Source organism: Misgurnus anguillicaudatus, chromosome 11 (genome assembly GCF_027580225.2).
Source record: "Misgurnus anguillicaudatus chromosome 11, ASM2758022v2, whole genome shotgun sequence".
NCBI lineage: Eukaryota > Metazoa > Chordata > Actinopteri > Cypriniformes > Cobitidae > Misgurnus > Misgurnus anguillicaudatus.
Window position 1 is genome coordinate 19,927,302 of NC_073347.2, and position 21,271 is coordinate 19,948,572.

Sequence of the window (21,271 nt, forward strand, 5' to 3'; positions counted from 1 at the left end):
ACTATAAAAAAGAAATGATGTAATTATATTATATTATATTATATTATATTATATTATATTATATTATATTATGTTATGTTATGTTATGTTATGTTATGTTATGTTATGTTATGTTATGTTATGTTATGTTATATTATATTATATTATATTGAAATTGTTTTTATATATTTTAAAACATTGTTTAATATTTTATCTATTTTATGTTATTATATCTACTATTATATTTGTTTACATACATTTTGATAATGTAATAATATTTTGAATTAATAAATAGCATTAATAAAATCGACTGTAATAAGTAATAATAGTAGTAGTATATATGAATAAACTAGTCTTTAACAACGGCCTTACTAAAGTTTTTTTTTTCCGGCCTTACTAAAGTTGCACCAGTTCCTATGGAAACAGACGCACGCTCAGAGGGTCAGCTGACCTACTAAAATGGATGTGTTGGAAAGCTTGGAAGTTCGGTAAGTTTACTGTTCAAATTATTTGTTTAATAAAAAAAGAAACATCTTTCAAATCACTAATATCTCATTTGTAGCATGTGAGATTGCTGTGTCTAAAAAACAAAATTACGTCGATTCTATATTTGTATGAAGCGAATGTGAAGCGAATGTAAAGCGAATGTAAAGAAAGATGCACCTAAAATCTAAACAAAGGAAAAAACGACTAATAAATAGAACCTAAAATAATATTTTGTTCGCGTATCAGTGCAAATATGACAATAAATAGAAAAATAAGTATTTGTTTTTGTCTAAGGTGGGTGCAGGGATACACCAATGGTACCGTGAAATTTGTCGACAAGGAAACAGCGTGTTACACCTGCGGAAACTTCATTGTTTTCCTCAATGTGGAAACTAAAACGAGGAAGATTCTGCAGACTCCTGGTTCTGGCATTGGAGCCTTTACAACCAGTGGACTTTGCAGTATCCTTGCCTTTTCTGACCTGAAGCTGCATCCTTCAATCTTTATCTATAACTATCCAGAGCTTGAGCTCATGTGTGAACTGAAAGGTCAGTCGTGATTCAGAAGCACTTAAAGGGATACTTCACCGATTTAGCATTCAGCTTTGTATCTGTAGAAACCCGGCAGTATTACTGAATGACCATGTTTCCCTCCATCATTTCCCCCTGAGAGGAGAGATATCTGCATTTTGGTTCTGCAAAAAAGTCCTCCGATGATGTAATATGACAATTTTTGCATCATCGGAGGACTTTTTTGCAGAACCAAAATGCAGATATCTCTCCTCTCAGGGGGAAATGATGGAGGGAAACATGGTCATTCAGTAATACTGCCGGGTTTCTACAGATACAAAGCTGAATGCTAAATCGGTGAAGTATCCCTTTAAACATCCTTTACCTAGATCTGACTTATTTCCCTGCACATACAGGCAAAGACATCATTTACTGCTTTTCAAAATGTTAAATGTTGTTACAGGTGTATACAAATTTTACTAATGGTGTTGTTTTTGTTGTTTAGGAACAGCTAAACTTGGCTACACAACTCTGACACTGTGTGATGCTGGTCCTTATTTAGCCTGTGCTTCCTCTATACCTGAACACACCATCACATTATGGTAAAATGTTGAGATGCTTTTAACCCGTCTCACTGACAAATCTCATTTTGCATGTATATTTTTTATAAAGTTTAGGAAACTGAGCTGTTAGTCAAAGGTGGGTCATTAATCGCTTAGTACCAAGTATCAAGCCAATAACAGAAGAAAAGTACAATATCACAATCCTTGTATGACAGTAGCTTTTGCACTTGAGCAATACTTAACACTGAGATGCTAATGGAAATAGTCTATTGTAGTGGACATTTGAAAATGCCATAGCTTCAATAGTGTATTCATAGCTTAGCTTCTAGTGTCAATTTTTGTCATATTTATAATTAAATATTATATAAACACTTTTAGTGTTATGCTATTTACGGTATTGTGAGATTAGCATATATTTTTTTTTACATTTGGCATTGCAGTTTTGGTTTTGTGTGTGATTAACCTCAACTCTTATAGGAACTGGGAGAGTGGTGTTCCACTTTGTACCCATCCACTAGTGGAAGAGGACATCACAGATCTGGTATTTAATCCCATGAACTGGTGTCAAATTTGTGCTTTAAACTCAAGTTCCCTCACGATCTGGAATGTTGAAAAATGTGGCGACTTTCATTTGATGAAGCCTAGGTAGAGTTTGTGTCTCACCAGCAGATGTCACTGTTATTTGATTTTTACAGTTTCAGTGTAACAGTTGTCTTTTCTTTGTTTGCTTTGCAGTGTTGTTCATCTCCCTGCCGTTGATGGTTCAGTGGTTGAGCATGAGGCAAAGCCATTTCATATACCCAGTAGTAAAATGACATACTCAGGTCCCCAGATGCCCATTTCAGCAATCGCTGGACTGAGTGGGGACAGAGCTGACAACTATGTGGTACTGGATTTTTTTTAACATAAAGTGGTTTCATAATAAGATGAACCTGCTGCATAGACATCTCAAATAATCTAAACTACATTTTTCCTAAGGACTTTTTACAATCAAAACAATAATTTATCATCATAATAAAAGGGTATAGGCTTCCTTTTGTATGTCTCAACAGCCTTTGGAACAAATAAAACCAAGGATGTGTGCAAGTGCCATCTGCTGGTCATCTTCATCAAACCTTTACGTTGGTAGCAAGGAAGGCTTTCTGCTTTGTGTGAATCCTGATACTCTAATCATCTCTGTTCTATACAATCCCCAAACTAATGCAATCACTAATGGTAAGGGCTATCTTATTGTGCTTCATATAAAAAAGAATAAACTTTTATTAATAAAATGTATTTTTGCTTTGTTAATTTTTTTATCGCAGATGACAGTGAAACTTCCCTGCAGAAGGGCAGTTTTCAGAGCTTAGCACTGCAGGACTGCAATCTCTTTGCTGCAGGAGATGTAAGAAATGATATTCATTATCTCCCTGATGAAAGCCTTCCATACAGAGGGATCTTATTTTGTGGTGTTACTTTATGTTTAGAATAATTGAAATTCCTTTGCAGGAACGCATTTTACGAAACATTAAAATTAAAGGAAATAAACTGGAGGTGGTTAAGACTTGGGCTTTAGATGAGGCAGTATCAGCTATGATATTTTCTCCTGACTGTGAGACACTTCTACTAACTTACAGTACAGTAAGTGAGATTATAATAGTATAATATGAATATGCAATAAATGCTATGTATTTTATATTAAAGGGGACATGTCACAAGAATTTTTTAAGATGTCAAATAAATATTTAGTGTCCCCAGAGCACATATGTAAAGTTTTAGCTCAAAATACCATATAGATAATTTATTATATGATGTTTAAATTAACTTTAATTACTTTGTAGGTGTATGCAAAAATGTGCCGTTTTGGGTGTGTCCTTTAAAATGCAAATGAGCAGATAAAGTGCAAACACTGATGGCAATGATGGTGGTTTGATGCAATTCAAACTCAATTGTGCTATAAATTATTTTTTCTCTTTCTTTCTCTCTGCACTAAATGGCAGTGCTGTGGTTGGATAGTGCAGAATAAGGGGTGGTATTATTATAATAAGATCTCCTTATGACATCATTTTTACATTTTCTAGGTTGATAGAAGCATTGGAAACCCAATTATAGCACTTAAAGGAATAGTCTACTCATTTTCAATATTTAAATATGTTATTACCTTAACTAAGAATTGTTGATACATCCCTCTATCATCTGTGTGCGTGCACGTAAGCGCTGGAGTGCGCTGCGACGCTTCCATAGCATTTAGCTTAGCCCCATTCATTCAATGGTACCATTTAGAGATAAAGTTAGAAGTGACCAAACACATCAAAGTTTTTCCTATTTAAGACGAGTAGTTATACCAGCAAGTTTGGTGGTACAAAATAAAACGTAGCGCTTTTCTAAGCGGATTTAAAAGAGGAACTATATTTTATGGCGTAATAGCACTTTTGGGAGTACTTCGACTCGCCTGAAAAGTCCGCTCCCCTTCTCCCTCTCATAATGGGAGAGGGATGGTGTTACTGCGCCGAGTCGAAGTACTCCCAAAAGTGCTATTACGCCATAAAATGTAGCTCCTCTTTTAAATCCGCTTAGAAAAGCGCTACGTTTTATTTTGTACCACCAAACTTGCTCGTATAACTACTCGTCTTAAATAGGAAAAACGTTGATGTGTTTGGTCACTTCTAACTTTATCTCTAAATGGTACCATTGAATGAATGGGGCTAAGCTACATGCTATCGAAGCGACGCAGCGCGCTCCAGCGCTTACGTGCACGCACACAGATGATAGAGGGATGTATCAACAATTCTTAGTTAAGGTAATAACATATTTTAATATTGAAAATGAGTAGACTATTCCTTTAAACATGGGAAAAGTCAGATTTTCATGATATGTCCCCTTTAATCATGACAAATAATAAATGTATATATTTTTCAACACAATTTAAATTATTTAACTAATACATTTTGTCCATAATGCAGTGACTTAAATCTTCATCACATATACCATATTTATGCCAGAATGAATGCCTGAACGTTAAGAAATCTTGATTAGAGTTTTGGTATTTCTTCTTAGGGCTGTGTTTACAGATTCAAACCATTGCTGAAGGACAAAGTTGTCAATATCCGGGATGTCCTCTGTGGAGATTTTGTGGCTGTTGCTCCATTATACACTGATAAAAACATCTGTTTGGTAAAAACAATAGCAGTGACAATGACTTAATTAACTGAAAAATGCCATTATTGCATTGCATTATTTCATATTACATGTTTTCTTTACTGTAGTCAGCCACAGAGGCAGGAGAGGTGCAACTGTGGGCTGTTGATGGTGGACTGTGTGTGGGCTCCATCTTTCTGCACACAAAGGTTAGTTATGTTAGAGGATCAACACAATACCCAGAGTAATTGTTTATCAGATAAATCAGTTTGTTATATATAAACCTGTGTTATTTAACCTAACTTCAGGTGACCAGTATGGCATGCTGCCTCATAGCACAGTATGCTGTTGTAGGGACAGTCACAGGAGACGTCTTGTTTTTAGAGATGACTGCAAAAGAGAAGCCCAGACTAGTACATAGAATTCATCTGTACCATGTTCCAGTAGACCATATAGTGTGAGTTTCTGATTTCGGTACTTTTTTTTTAACTATCATGTGTGTTGTTGATTGGATTTAATTTGTGGACTGAATCTCGATTGTGTATTATGTTCTGAATAGGTTTGATCAAAGTGGCAACTTCCTTATCACTGGAGCATCAGACGCACGCATTTTTGTGCTGGATGCAAGGCCGTCAAAAGGATTTGAAATAATTGGATGGATCGGTACTTTTTAGAATAGCATATTTTGTAGTTTTTATGTATTTGGAGTTATTATTTCTAAGATATCCTTTAACTTTATTTCAGAGGTTCCAGGTGCCATTATTAGCCTGTCTACTCAGTATAACAAAGAGAAGAATCAGGTTAAAGTGCTGGTGCTATGTAGTAAACAGGTAGAGGGGAAGACAGAAATACAACCCAACAATGGAAGTGTGCTTCTGCTACTGACCTTGTTTGTACAGCAGCTCACAGGTACTTCAGAAATACTTTGTAATTCCGTGTGCTCGGCAAACGATGTTTGGATGATACTAAACATACTAAAATCATACGTACTAAAAGTGTTTATATTTAGGACACACTTTAAAATGTAAATCTATTTGTAATTGCATTCAAGTATCAAACCAAGGGTCATATTTTAAAGAAAACTTAAGCAAATCACAAATGAAAGTTTCAGGGGTCCTTAAAATCCTTGAAAGTTTGTGAATCTGGGGAAAAAATTCAAGGCCATGGGAAATTTATGAAAATATACATACATAGTAACAGGTCATTAAAAGTGCTTGAATCTATTTTATGCAAGAAGTTTTCTGGGAAAAAATCCATATTATTTCCTGTGTAGTGTAGGATAATTTCATAAAAATTCTAGACTTTATAAGCACACGTGCTAAACTGTTCGCTTTAAATGATTATATCTTCTGTATGCAAATGTTGATTTATACCAAAATGCTTTTTTGCATAGTTGTGTTTGACACGTGAAAACGTCTCGGGTTACGTATGTAACTGTTGTTCCCTGAGAAGGGAACGAGGCGCTGCGTCTCCCTTGTCATACTTCCTGCGTCCCTGTAACGGCGTCTTTGGCAATATTTCAGATAGCGATGTACTTCCTGGCTCCCACATCACCCAGTCTTTGTCGTTAAGCTAAACCATTGGTTAAATTTGATATACACTTACCTTACATAGCACTTACCTTGGAGGCGTCCCCAAAGTGTCACCGCAGTGACGCAGCGCGAGTTCCCTCTAAAGGAAACTGTAACAATGTATCTTTAAAGGTAACACAATGTAACATTTAGTCCTTGAATTTGAGGGTATTGAACCTGAAAAATTCTTGAAAGGTCCTTGAATTTGAAGTTAACTAAGGTGTGGGAACCCTGAAGTTTGTTTGGAGAAAACATTATTTAACACTGTATAAAAACAGGAAGAAATAAAAAATATTTGGGCCCAAGATTCCAAATACTTTTTGTATTATTACTGTCTCAATTCCAGCAATGTTTCTAAAAATAATTTGCCACTCCCAGACTCAACAGGTTGTGTGGATGTTCGCGGCTGCCTGCGAAAAGAAGTCCTTCACAGCTGTCTGTATGAGCTCCCTAACACTCTCTGCTCGTGTGTTTTGGCCACCAACAAGATACTTGGTTACTGCCAAGAGAAAAAAGTCTTGCAGCGATTTGTTATCCCCGAGGTTGTGTAAAACAAATACCATTCCCAGTCAATGACAGATTTATTTTGTTTGTTTGGAACTGCTCCTAACTAGTTCTCATGTGATATACAGAGTGAAGGAAACATCTCCAAGGTACAAGAACCACTCCAGCTAATCCCAGAGAAGGAGGCAGAGGGGCATCAGTTAAGCCCTGCATTTCTACAGGTCTCTCCTCACCAAACCTGGTTAGCAACAGTTGGCAGGGATGGACTGCTGCGAGTCTGTGAGATCTCCACAATGGTATTGTCTGTTCAGAATGACTCATTCTTAAATTTCCCTTGTGTTTATGTGCACTGGGCTAGGAGCAACATGTTTTTAGGAAACAACCCAAATTTCTTACAGCTATGTTTGTGCACCTTTGACATGTAGGACAGGTACGTGCAGCTGCAATGCCACTCATTTTGGCAGGGTGGAGTTGGCTCTGTTTGTTTCACTCCAGACAGTCGGTCCCTCTTCACTACAGGCCTGAAGGATGGCTCTCTTGTCTGCTGCAGGCTCAGGTGACAAATGCTCCATCAGCCATTAAAGAAGACTTCACTGATACATTTATTAAACTGAGAAATATCACAGCAGAACATTGATAAATAGATTTTAAAAAATGTTATTTTGTTTCTCTTTTTAAAAATACCCCTTAAAGCTTTCAAACTAAACCTGAAACAAAAATACATTCAAATTAAACAGATTTAGGCGTTCTGATGCTGACAAAGAAAATGCAGCTGCCCAGTACCAGTGGATAACTGATTCTTTTAAGTCCAAAGCATCCTTAGAGAACACCATCCTCAACAAAATGTGTGACTGGGATCCGCAAGCACAGTCCCCAACTTCGTTTAATATAGGAGAGGTATTGAATGTAATCACTTTATGTTGTTTTAATACAAATTAGGCACTATATTGTTTATTCAGATTATGTTTTATGGTTTAGTTTTATGTTGAAGACATTTTGTTCCCGATACAAAGTCATGGTGTAATGCTAAAATTGATAAAGTGCTGGGCAAATATTGTGTTTTGTAATTATTATTTTTTTTAAATTTAAAATATAATTTACTATTAAGATTTGGGTTCAACAAATAAAATCAAGACATTGTGTATAACTTTAAATACAGTCAAGAATAGGCTTCATGCCCAGCTGCACTACTTCCTGAACTTCAGCCAGCTCCTTGTTTCCTGTCTGCCATTATTGGACAAATTGATTAATCCAGGTGTATCTGATTATTGTTGTTGTGACTACTAAGGTCAGGCACACCTGGATTAATCAGTTTATTTGTGACTACTGAGGTCAGGCACACCTGTATTAATCAGTTTGTCCAATAATGGCAGACAGGAAACAAGGAGCTGGCTGAAGTTCAGGAAGTAGCGCAGCTGGGCATAAAGCCTATTTCGGCACTTCTGAATTGGGATTATAGTAATTGTGTCTTAAATGATTTACAAACAAGTAATGAGACATTAAAGTGTACTTTAAAAAGCATCATGATAAACATTTCTCTTGAATTCTTCCTGAAGGTCAGTGTTAACGGAAGGACGAGTGATGAAGCTGAACAGGAAGAAAGCTACTCCGCATCTCCAATAAGTTTAACTTGGCTTGATAGGAAACTTGCTGTGGTTAGTTCTCTTACTTACATTTATTTATCTCTATTTTAAAAAGATCTGTGTGCCTTTTGTACGATTTTATATGCCAAGATACATGGCCAGAGGCAAACTCCTTTCTATGAAAGAATAACCATAAATCTTAATTAGTACATATGAGTGGGATAGAAATTTCCCTCTTCTGTCTTGGTTAGTCAGAGCCAATGGCTGCATACCAATTTGCACACTTTTGCTATGCCCTTAAAATGTTTTTCACACTGTTGAAAATGTCAAAAGGACAAGTATATCAGTTCGGACATACTGCCATATCATTAAATTGAATCACACATTCCACATTTTCTTTGCAAAAATAATTAAATAAGGTCATGGAAGGGATGGGACAAGGCATAACTTTTTCATGAAGCACTGTTTACTTAAAACAAACTCGACCTACAGAAATTCCTCCAACTAGAAAAAAGCCCCACCTCAAAAACATGATTTATATGAAGTTGGAAACAACAAATTGAAACAATTTTGTAAGTGCTTTATAAAACAAAACCATTAAGACATTTTAAACCCTCTGGATGGCTTGCCTGTTTAGGTTTCTTTTTTAAGTAGAGTACATTTTTTATTTATTTATTTACAAACTGAGGAATGAGTTAAATTATAATTTTTTAAACAGGACCACATACTGTTTGGCACACCAATTATGTAGTGATGCCATACACAAGACACTAGACTAGAGGTGTTTTGGTCACACATCACCTGGAGAGTGGTGTGCCAGATGACCTCCCTCCTTTGCCTTAGGTCACCAGCTAGGGAATTTTCTCTTTCGGATAAGTAGGAGATTGCATTTTGGCACTTTTTGTTTCATGGCTGTGATTTTCTCTTGACGTCAGAGGGGCTCACCGAGTGTGTTCTTCACTGTGAGTTCTTTTGCATAGTGTAAAATTCAGCATTAAACTTTTAATCAATTGTTATATGCATTTTTCACTTTCCAAACAACTTACAAAATACCAAGTCTTTAGTGAATATGATTCCATATTCACCATATTGTTTCCATTTTGTGTATGAAAGAATGTAGAGTGAAATTTATGGCCACCCTATCTTAAGCCATAGGATGAGAGTGAGGGGAGTGATAATCTTTTGGACCAATGAAAAGTCTTTTCATCTTTCCCGATCTAGCACTGAAGTTGACCTTCTTGACCCAAAGAGGGGTGTCTGGAAGTTGTCCTAGCAGTCTTATCTGATGGCACTGGGCATTTGTTTAAGTTAGCACACCGAAATATAATCCCAATGAAGCAAACCTCTACTATGGCACTTAAACAGGGGTATTGCTATAAAGCCTGGAATGTCTTGTTGTCCACGGTTCATACACTGTAGATCAAGCTAAGGTTTATTATCCTTGTAATAATTACATTTGAAATATTTATGTTTTGTTTAAAAGTATAAATGAAATTAAAAAATATATTTTTTTCATGACCATATAACTAAGTACAAGTTAAAGGAATATTCCATTTTCTTAAAAGCAAAATCCAGATAATTTGCTCGCCACCGTGTCGTCCAGGGTGTTGGTGTCTTTCTTTGTTCGGTCGAGAGGAAGTTGTGTTTTTTGAGGAAAGCATTGCAGGATTTTTCTCATTTTAATGGACATCAACAATTGACACTTGACTCGGCGCGTAGCAGTTTTTTTCAACGGAGTTTCAAAGGATTATAAACGATCCCAATCGAGGCATAAGGGTCTTATCTAGCGAAACGATTGTCATTTTTGACAAGAAAAATAAAAAATATGCTCTTTTAAACCACAACTTTTCGTCTAGGTCCGGTCCAGCGCGACCTAACGTAAATGCGTAGTGACGAAGGGAGGTCACATGTTACATATATAAAACGCACATTTGCGGACCATTGTAAACAATAAACTGACACAAAGACATTAATTAGTATCAGTTGACATACAACAACGTAGGAATGGTCCTCTTTCTCGATACTTGTAAACACTGGGGCGGAGTTTCGCGTTCGTCCTCTGTGACCTTTTGACGTCATGATGTATTGCGTGGGGTCACGCTGGCGCATCACGACCAGATCTAGACGAGAAGTTGTGGTTTAAAAGTGCATATTTTTTATTTTTCTTGTCAAAAATTACAATTGTTTCGCTAAATAAGACCCTTATGCCTCGTTTTGGATCGTTTATAGTACTTTGAAACTTAGTTGAAAAAAACTGTTAAGTGTTGAGTTAAGTATTAAATGTTGGGCTCTATTAAAGTCCATTAAAATTAGAAAAATCCTGCAATGTTTTCCTCAAAAAACATAATTTCTTCTCGACGGACCAAAGAAAGACATCAACATTTTGGATGACATGGTGGTGAGTAAATTATCTGGATTTTTCTTTTAAGAAAATGGAATATTCCTTTAAACCATTCAGTTGGAATTGTATTTGAGTAAAGTAAATATTTTCCCCAAAAATACTAGCATAAACACATTACATAATAAAATATAATTTCTTAAGCACTTTACACTATTGATAGGATACAGTTGTTTGTTGCAAGGGATTTTTTTTACCTAAAAGTGTGCTTTAGATTAGAATTTCTAAAAGTGATTTATTATACTGGTTTCTCATTGCAGTTTTCAAGAGCCTCAGGAATAAAGCATTATATTGTTATATTGTTATTATTATTATTATATAGATTTTATTACATTATATAGATTTTATATCAAAATCTACACTACAGTATATAATTATGTCAAATCTATTGAGATTTTTCATTGGGGTCATTGATCTCTACAGGTTTGTCAAGAGGAGGCCATGCAGTATTTTGAGACGAAAAACATTGTTAGAAAAAATATACAGGTTCTACGTGACACCGTAAGAGAAAGTATTTTATAAGAAACACCATAATGCTTGTACCGTACATATAATTCTTGAAGACGTTTGTTCTAAATGTCATTGGATCATTGCAGATCCAGGCTTTGATCCATGAGAATGAGAATCTGCCAGACATAGAAAAACTTGAGTTACATGAGTTTAACCTGGACGTGGAAGAGCAGCAGAGAATGCAGAATGAGGCAGACCAGAAAGTTGCCAGGGTATTGTTGCCAGTTTATATTTAAATGATAATATTAATTCATACAATATATTAACATAGTACTTACAATATACTACTTTATCATTTTAAATAAATTAATTCAGTAATAATTAAAAGTATGTACACTACAATACTTACATAATCGAACATACTGGATGCTTACTGTATGATGTTTTGTGTTTGTGCATGATTTTAATAGTGTATTTATGTCATTTAAGGTGAGGAAGGAGATAGAGATGGAGAATCTGGCTAAGTGCTATCAGAGGGAACTTCTAAAGAGGGAATGTTGGGATTCTATGAAAGTCAAAGGAAAAGCTATTAAGGTATTTACCATTAAAAGAAAGGGGAAATATGCACTCCAAGAATCAATATCCACAGACTTTATTTTGACTAAACTATACTTACTAGAAACATTATATGGTTTCCAAGCATCTTGCTTTTTGCTGCCCTAGGCCTTCTATTCAGAACACGAGGTGAATAACTACCCTATGAAGGAACGCACGGAGGAGGAACTTGCTGAGCTTCATAGGGTTGAGACCGTGAGGCGGTTTGAACAGGCAGTTTCAAGAGTAAATAAATAAAACACTACTGAATACTGAAATATTTGAAAACAGTTGATTTTCTTATAGCAACCATATTCTCGACTGATACTCAACATAACTTACCCTTGGCAAAGTGTTTCTGTTCAGGTTAAACAAATTTTGACACAAATAATCTCAATATTCTTTATAGCTCCAAGATGTGCTTCTAGATACAAAGAAAGAAGTGGAAAAGGAGGAATCAGACGACAGTAATACTGAAAATCCTGCTGTCACAGGCAGCTTGAGTTCCCTGTATGGAGGTTTCAACCCTTACCTCTACAACCAGTTTAACTTACACACCAGAGAGGAAAAAATCAACCAAGTCACTTTACTGAAGGTGATTGCTGTTCTTGTTCTAACTTTCTGAATAAAAACAAACTATATGTGTTAATATCCTTCATTTTATGGCTATTTTATAAAGGACGTTATCTACAAAGTAAAGATCTCATTTAATGAAGAATTTGAGGCTGTGTACAAGCAGAAGGAACAGGAGATCAACCGTGTTAGAGAGAAGAACAAGCGTATCTCTGAGATTATGGCTGAACTGGACCTAAGTGAACCCTTATGGGAACCCACTCTTACAAATAATGAGTGTCCGGAGAGAGCCCTTACTGTGACTGACTCAGAGGTAACACGTAAGATCTTATAAGGTTTAAGGTTTCTGCACCATTCAAGAATAATTCTGCACCAAGACCGACAGTCTTCTTTAACAAGTCTGAACATAGACCCGTTTTAAACCGTTCAAAATTTACTACAGACTTTAGCTAACGCCTTTTAATTATTTCACAATTTCTGGAAAGCTCTCACATTAATTTTGATTTGTTGTTTTGAATAATGGACCTGACAGGCAAATTAATATGTGCGTTTCTAGATCAAGGTAGAGAAATACCTCACCCCCGAGCAGAGACAAACGGAAGAAAAACTTAGAGAGGAAGAAGATCGACAACACCTTGCAGCTAAAGTATTACATTGTGCTTTAACAATTAACCCTTCATAACTTGCAAAAAAGTATGGTTTAATTTAAATTACCAACTGTTTTTATCGATTCACATCAGTTGTATATAACTGCAATACAAAAAGGTACTACCGGTACCAAATGCAAACCAGTGTTATTCACAGAGTGCTGTTTTCATTGCAGTCTGATAACATGAGAGATCAAGCGCTTAATGTGATGATGGGTGGAGTTTTGGAGCTCAAAAAAGAGGATATCCTGAGGATGGTGAGGGGGCACGATTTTACTGGAAAGTTTTAGACAGGAAAGCTTTGTACCAAGAAGAAGAAAATACAGAAAAGGTGTAAATCACTTATAAGATGTGTTTAACTTATAGGAAGTACCCCAGCCCGAGTTTATGTCAAAACCAGAGGTACAGTGGACAGAAGATGAACGAAAGAGCTTCAAAGTGTATGAGAAAAAAGCAAAGGAGCTGAAAGAGGAGCAAGAAAAGCACAGAAAGGTGTGTTTTGTCGCAAAATAAAAAAAGAAAATTTGCCTATAGTCATAATCTTACAATATTGAGCCTTTGCAACAGTGGTTAAGTACATTAAAAAATATGTGACATTGTTTACGAGGCTATTACTGTATATGGCTTCATTTTATGCCAATTTTCTATGAACTCTTCTTCAAAGCAGGCACTTCCTTGCATTTCAAATCACTTTAAAACTCAAGACCCTATTTATACTCTCTGACGTTTCACTTTTGCTCTAGGCATTACAGACAGAAATGAAGAAACTGCTGATGTCTGTAAAAGAGGCTACACAGACCTTTGATGAAAGACTTGTTAAGCTGTTTGAAAGGAAGCTGAAATCTGAGATGGTTATTTACCAAGTAAGATGATACAATACAAAAATATGTTTTTGCATGTTACCGTTTCAAAGGTTAGCTGTTAAATGGATTGCCAGCTACTGTATGTACAGCACTTATCTAATGTTATCTGTTCATTGTACTTAAAGATTTTGACTCACGTCACTACTGTTTTTACCTGTCAGGAGGAGCTTAAGATTGCAAATCTGGTTCACGCTGTTCAAACTGAAGAAGAGATCCTGAATAGAGAGAAACAGTTGAGCTTTAAACTTGAGAAGGCACAAATTGTAAAGGTGATTATTGTTGGTACAGTTGAGGTCATAAGTTTACATACACCTTGCAGAATTTGGAAAACATTTTGAAAACATTTTGAAAATTAAAGTTTGTTTTTAATTTGGTCGTGTCCTGAACAAGTTATTTCAAAGAGAAATGTGTACAGAACGTTTGCACACAGAATTTCGAAAAAAGTTTTCCAAAATGGTCAACATTTTCCAGATTCTGCAAGGACCTCAATTATATGTAGATATTGTGATTTATTCAGCCTTGTTTGTGTATAATTTTACTGTGTAAGGAAACGGCATCACAAATTGGCACTTAATTCTTAAACAATTGCTGTCGATAGGACAGCAATAAAAAATCTCATGCAGGAATAAACTTGTATGGCGTGCTAATCCATTTATATTGAAGAATGTTGTGCATTCAATGTTCTGGCATATGAGTCACCTCTCTTTCCTGACAGAATGAAATTGTGGAAGAAATAAAAAAATACAACAATGTTGTTGACCAGTTTAGAGACGGGTACGAAAAAGCAGTCGCTGAGGACAGGGTAAGGTCATAAGCATCTAACACCTATATTGTATCACTGCATTTTGTTTTCCACTAAGTCCCTAAAGAATAATTTTCCCTTTTGAAGCTACTTGACAAAGGATTTCGAAAAGAGTTTGGTGGCATTCCCGGTAACATTGTTGAACAGCTCTTTAAGCTTTACAAACGCAGACCCAGGTATTGTTTCAGATAAAGAAACTTAAGTGATGCATTCATATACTGTATTTCTAGTATTTTTCCTTTGATGTAATGGTCACAGGGTTCAAAGGATGAAAACACAGACACAAAATAACCTGTTTAAGGAGGGTGCTCAGCTAGGAACAGCAGCATCAGAGGGACTCACTCTTATGATGAAGGCAATGGAAGAACTAGATGCTCCAAAGAACATGCCTCAAGGATTAGATCCGGTTGTTTGGAAGAAGTTTTGCTTGGCCAGACAGACCAAAGTGGAAAGTGAACATCAGGTAAGAACAAATAGACATGCAAAGGAGCTTTAGATTAAGCTAATTAGAAGTGTTGGAAAAAATGTAATGGATTAATGGATTCACTTTAATATTAAAGTCATGAAAAGTGCAATATCATCATTAAATTATATAAAAAAATAAAGACATGAATAAATTAAAATCAAAACAATAGACATTAACATTGTGATACTCATAGGTGTATCACACTTATGTTGTAGATAAATCAAGAAGCATTGACCCTTGCAGAGATGCAGGCTTTTCTGCAGAGAAGAATAGATGAGGATGAGAGAGCTCACCTTGAAATTAAAAATCTCATTGCTGCTCTTAATAGGTGAGAATTTTAGTTCATTTTTAAATATTTTTTGAATGCAATGAAGTAAAGATGTTTATTAATACCTCTGACCATAATTTCATATTGTTTTCCTAGTCTCAACGAAGAGAAGGAGATGTTCAGATTGGACTGTATGGTGCAGGTTGTTCTGCAGCAAGGTCTGGTGGAAGTGGAGGCTAAAGACTTCATCGCTAATTATGAAGATGCTCGAATGATCCGTCGCAGTGAAATTGAGGACCTAAACAGCACCATCAGGGTATGATGGAAAGTCTCTCCATGCAAAAATTGGTCATGCTATAACATTTTGTGGTTTACTTTAAGTGCATGCAGTTTAACTCTTTCTACTTCTCCACAAAACAAAATGATCATCAAATCATTTTACATCATTGGATAAACAGAGTAATTTATAACTAAGTAAAAGAAACATTTGCATTTTAAGAAATGCATTATTTTCTATTGCTGGGCAAAGATGAATCGCAATTAATCGCGGTCACACTTTATTTTACGGTTTCACTGTTACAGTGTTATTATACATTTAAGTACTAAGTAATAATCATTAATAACATGTACTTACTATAGGGTTGGGGTTAGGATTAGGGTTTGGTTTAGGGTTAGTTGCATGTAATTATGCATAATTAACTGTTATTACATTAATAATTACATGTATCATGTGTAACAAAGACACCGTAAAATAAAGTGTTACCTTAATCGCATACTAAATAATTTTTTTTTTTTGCATAATATGTGTGTGTGTACTGTGTGTAATTATTATGTAAATTTAACCACACACACATTTTATATATATATATATATATATATGTATGTATATTTTTTATTTATAGAAATAAATATATATACACATGTAAATGTTTCCTAAAGACATACATGAATTTGTGTGTATTTATATATACATAATAATTACACACAGCAGCACACTCACATATTATGCCTAAAATGACTTTTATTTTGTATGCGATTAATCGCGATTAATCTTTGCCCAGCACTAACCCAGCTGTGTGTTCTGTCCACTATTTACCCAGCTTGGGTTAAAAACCATCCAGCATTTTTTAGAGGGTGATGTCCTGAAGCGCTTTGGTCAACTTTGGTTGTTTTTAAATGTGTTATACAAATAAAGTTGATGTAATAGTGTCATGATAAAAATTATAATGTATTAAATTATATATAAATATTATTAAATTGTCTCTTCTGATCAAATTGACAACGAATGTATATTGCTAATAAAATGCACTAGCTTGTACTTTTGTTGTTTAATTCATTAACAAATTATTGATGTGTTCATTATTGTCAGGCTTTAGGAGATCAGAAGATTGACACCATGGTGAAGTGTAAAGACGTCTGCAAAAAAAACATACAACAGCAGTGGGAGCACACGCGAATGAGCATGCAGCTGGAAGATCTCGCCAATAAAATCAGAGACATCCAGTTACTGCGCATCTCTCCGGAGATTCGAGAGGTTTTGACTTAAGATTTACTATTTTATTTAAATAATATTTGTATTATTTTAATTCATTGTTATTGTATGATTAAAAATTGACCCAAAATCTGCACTGATAGACTATAGCTCAGCACAACCTTTACCTTTACTTAAAGCAAACCTTGTTTTAAGTCATTTATTACATAAGTTCAAACATAATACTGATTCATTATTTATGTTTTACCCTTTTTTGTGTTAGTATCTGAATGAAACAGATCATGACAAAAAGATGTCAAAGCAGATCACAATAGAGAGGACGAAAGCATTGCAAAACACGGTACATCTGTTCAATCGTTTTTAAGCACCTGAGATATTAGGCTTTGCTAAATGCATATTAGGCCTACTCAGCACATGTATTCAATCATTTCATTAATCAAATTTAATAGCAGACATAACACTTGTCTCTCTTTGCCCAGGCTTATCAGAAGAAAACTGAGTGTTGTAATAAACGCCTACATCATCTGAACAAACAGATCAAACAAATGCAAGAGAAAAACAAAGCCCTTGATTTGCAAGTGGCTGATGTGAAGAAAACTGTCGCAGAGATAAGGAAGATTTATGAGGATGCTGGTAACTACCAAGTATTAATAAAAATGAATAAACTATTTTCATGAGTATCATAATAGTTCAACTCAAAATGGGTCTTGTTCATAAAATAAACAGAACATTTCTGCATAAATTATTCTTCTGTTCGTCTTTTATAAATCAGGCTCAATGACTTTGTCTCACAAACACTGAGCATTTCAATTTAGCTGTGGTAAAAACATTTATTCTGTTTCTCATAATCTTTTACATTTTATTCAGGAACAGGAGACAGCCAGCAGAGAGAGGTGGAACAGCGCTACAAAAATATTACTCTAAGAACAAACCTGGTGAACAAAGCTAGAATGCAATCTGAAGAGATCATCTCACTGAGGCATGAGGTGGAGAAACTGCGCAAGAAGACCTTCCCGGTCTTTCCAGCTCAGGATGCATAACTGAGGTTTATTATTACAGATTTTGGGTTCAAACGTAAAATTATTTAGTTCAATTAACATGTAACAACAAGAAATAATCAATAAATAACCAAAAAATTAATAACCTGAAAAAAACATGTGCACATATATGATCTGAACAGTTTCACTATCCAAATGTTATTCAGCTGAGGGTTGTTACAACCAGTTTAAACAAAGATGAAGAATTGTATGCAATAAATGTCAATTGTCTGTGAAGTCCTCTTCTGTCCTATCAAAGTGCAGTATTTTGTCATCTAACCCCAAATTGTCTATGAGCTGGGAAAGGCTCATTTTTTGGCCTTCTGTGGTCAGTTCATTCTGTAATTCATACAGCACAGATTGGGCACAGCTTCTCCATTTCTCTATTAGCGTCTGCAGCTGGGTCAGGTCATTCTATAAAAAAGTAATACAAGAAAAAACATCAGCAACCATACTGAACATAATCTTTTGTTGAGAAGTAATTATTTAGAAACAATCGGGTACCTTTTTTCGATACATTTTGACCATCTTTAATCTTCGCAAGGTTTCTGATTTCTGTTTAACTTGTTTCTTTAGTTCTTCACATTGCTGAATCAAGTCATGTTCTGTGTTATGTTCACAGTCTCTTTGCTCCCTCATATCATTCTGGTTAATATCAGTCTCATTCTCTCTGTCGTCAGTCACGTTGTGGTAAGTGTCTTCTGGTTGTGAAGTCTGTGGTTGGATGTCATCCTCAATTTTAAGGCGTTTCACAACACTGATGGGGGATGTGAATGTGCGCCGTGTTCGTTTTAACCTTGCCTTCAGTGAGGCACTCATGGGCTGCATAGGGGAGGCAAAAACAGCATTTTAATAGTAATATGACCGCCAAAATATCCTACTTCAATATATTAATTAAAAACGATTAACATAAATATAACGGTTATTTACTGAGAGTGTGTTAGTAAATAAAAAAAATAAAAAAGTGTGTTAGTAAATAAACAACGATTAACCAGTGGCATATTTAGACTATGGATACAGATACAGCACATGATAACATGTTTGCTAATGTTAGCATCCGATAAACAGACAAACAATATTAGCAAACCTGATGAAGTAATAAGCTGTAACGTTACCTCAGCTTTACTTGAGCTACTTGATAAAGACCGTGTTGTATTCGGTGTAATGTTAGTTTCATGAATTGTCTGTTTTATCGGCGTTGTCTCCATGATGTACTTCAACAAACCTAAAATCGCTTACAGGAGAAACGGCTTCCTAATGTCACATTTTGGCTTATGTAAAAACTGTAACAAAAAGAAAGAAACATGCAAAAGCCAATCTTCTTTTTGTAAACAAGTATGCTGTGTGTTGTTTAAAAATGGTGCTGGTGCCATTATTGCTGTCGTCATTTCCGGGCTGTCTTTACCACGTCAGCATCTTGGGAAATGTAGTCGTTAAGCCTAAAGTAAAATGGTAAATGGTAAATGGACTGCATTTATATAGCGCTTTTAACAGACCTATGGCCACCCAAAGCGCTTTACAATTTGCCTCACATTCACCCATTCACTCCCACATTCATACACCGACGGCGGTGTCAGCCATGCAAGGCGCCAGCCAGCTCGTCGGGAGCAGCTGGGGTTAGGTGTCTTGCTCAAGGACACCTCGACACTTGGTCCGGTGGTGCCGGGGATTGAACCACCAACCTTCCGGTTTGTAGACAACCCCCATGAACCACTGAGCCACTGCCGCCACTGAGCCAGTGATCGCTTCAGTCCCTGTACAATCAATATTTTGCATTTAGTATCAATATGTTAGCCTCAATGACATTAATGAACTTGTGTGCTCCCAAAAATTGACAAAAAATTAACATCAAATTCATAAAAGAAAAAAATATATTTTTATTTTTATTAAATGCTTGAAAGAACAGAAAAAGCATTCAAATCTTACATAGTCTTTAATGTCAACAATGATGTCATTATGCACTTTAGCTTCTCATCAGACTGTAGATTCTGAGATTTTTTTATTGAATTCAACAATAGGAGAATACAAAATCATACAATCACAATTTTGCATCATTCATCTAGTTCAGTGTTTCTCAAACTTTTTCAGCCCAAGGACCACTTTATCTTCCAATTTTTTTCTGAGGACCACCTAACAGAATCCCACTCTTAACACACCCCCAAAAAACAACAAAATAGGAAGGATAAGCTAAATTTAAGTTTAATATGCAACTGTTTCAAGTCAAAAACTAATTTTTTAAACACAAATGCAATGCTATGTTCAGAAATTATTATATGAATTTTATTTCATTTGAACAAGTAAATGTGAAATGAGTTACAGCTTAATATGAACAACAAACTGCACATATGAAAAAAACATAACATAGTATAACAGCCTAGGTCCCACTTAATGTCATTCCAAAGAGCCATATTAGTTTAAAACTGAGGTGGTGGGTGTATGAAGTCTATGGTTGTAACTACGGTAACAATAAAATGCTGAAAAAAATTCCCCTTAATGTCCAAAATCACTGAAATTACAGGGATTTTACACATGAAACAAAAACTAGTACATTACAAAACTAATAGATCCGTGGATTTTAGCTGCTTTCAGTTGACGCTTGATCCTTCTTTTGACTCCTCTTTGGTTTAGCTACCGATCCATTTTTACATTATTAAAACAGAATTGCAAGAACTGATATCACAGTTTTGCAAGTGCATTAAAAATCTACTTAAATAAGTGACGATTGTATAAAGACTTGCCTAGTTTAGGTCATCTTTTGGCGGACCACTGGGGGGTTTTGGCGGACCACTAGTGGTCCGCGGACCACACTTTGAGAATTACTTATCTAGTTGGTAGGCCTACATCCCCCACATCTTTTTCGACAACATCTTTAAAAATATTAATTTGAATGATATTGTCAGTTTTCAATCAACAGGTATAACATTCAGATCATTGCATCAGTTATGGTGGCAAACTTATAAAATAAAATGCAGAGAATGCCAATTTAACCATAGTAATAAAGTGATTACATTGATATTATCTATTTAAATTCTTAAATGTTTTTATTTTATATTATTAGAAATTAAGGAGCTCAGACGCAAAAGTGATAACCGCAACCACCATCAAAAATAAAATAATGATATTAACCAAATGCTCTCTGTATGTTTTTCTTTGCTTAAAATGTTTTGTTATTAAAATAAGATTATAATATATTTTATTCTTGATAGAAAAGACTTAATCTGGAAGAGAGCCAATTACAGGATTATACTTTTTTATTTTTGATAAGGTGAATTAGTTTGGAGGAAAGTTTGAGTATTCTTTTAAAGAGACATTCCACTTTTTTTGAAAATATGCTCATTTTCCAGCTCCCCTAGAATTAAACATTTGATT

The 21,271-nt window shown here is 35.2% G+C and overlaps 2 protein-coding genes across 2 annotated transcripts; one reads left to right on the top strand and one right to left on the bottom strand.

The window, feature by feature from the left end:
• The first annotated feature begins 378 nt into the window (after nt 1-378).
• On the top strand, nt 379-18,006 carry cfap43 (cilia and flagella associated protein 43). The gene is made up of 38 exons (XM_055170603.2): nt 379-467; nt 760-1,013; nt 1,480-1,576; nt 2,015-2,182; nt 2,273-2,423; nt 2,590-2,752; nt 2,842-2,921; nt 3,026-3,157; nt 4,574-4,690; nt 4,783-4,863; nt 4,963-5,111; nt 5,214-5,317; nt 5,399-5,563; nt 6,604-6,767; nt 6,858-7,025; nt 7,155-7,285; nt 7,467-7,626; nt 8,286-8,384; nt 11,134-11,211; nt 11,307-11,432; nt 11,650-11,754; nt 11,884-12,000; nt 12,164-12,349; nt 12,434-12,640; nt 12,884-12,973; nt 13,151-13,231; nt 13,341-13,466; nt 13,718-13,837; nt 13,999-14,106; nt 14,553-14,639; nt 14,727-14,815; nt 14,898-15,102; nt 15,321-15,433; nt 15,530-15,689; nt 16,743-16,907; nt 17,128-17,205; nt 17,345-17,498; nt 17,733-18,006. Exons 1-38 carry the CDS (start codon nt 439-441, stop codon nt 17,903-17,905), a joined length of 4,980 nt encoding a protein of 1,659 aa, XP_055026578.2. The 5' UTR covers nt 379-438; the 3' UTR covers nt 17,906-18,006.
• Nucleotides 17,893-19,297, bottom strand: sfr1 (SWI5-dependent homologous recombination repair protein 1). The gene is made up of 3 exons (XM_055170604.2): nt 19,018-19,297; nt 18,407-18,724; nt 17,893-18,316 (listed from the first exon to the last, which is right to left on the bottom strand). Exons 1-3 carry the CDS (start codon nt 19,108-19,110, stop codon nt 18,125-18,127), a joined length of 603 nt encoding a protein of 200 aa, XP_055026579.2. The 5' UTR covers nt 19,111-19,297; the 3' UTR covers nt 17,893-18,124.
• Nucleotides 19,298-21,271: the final 1,974 nt, after the last annotated feature.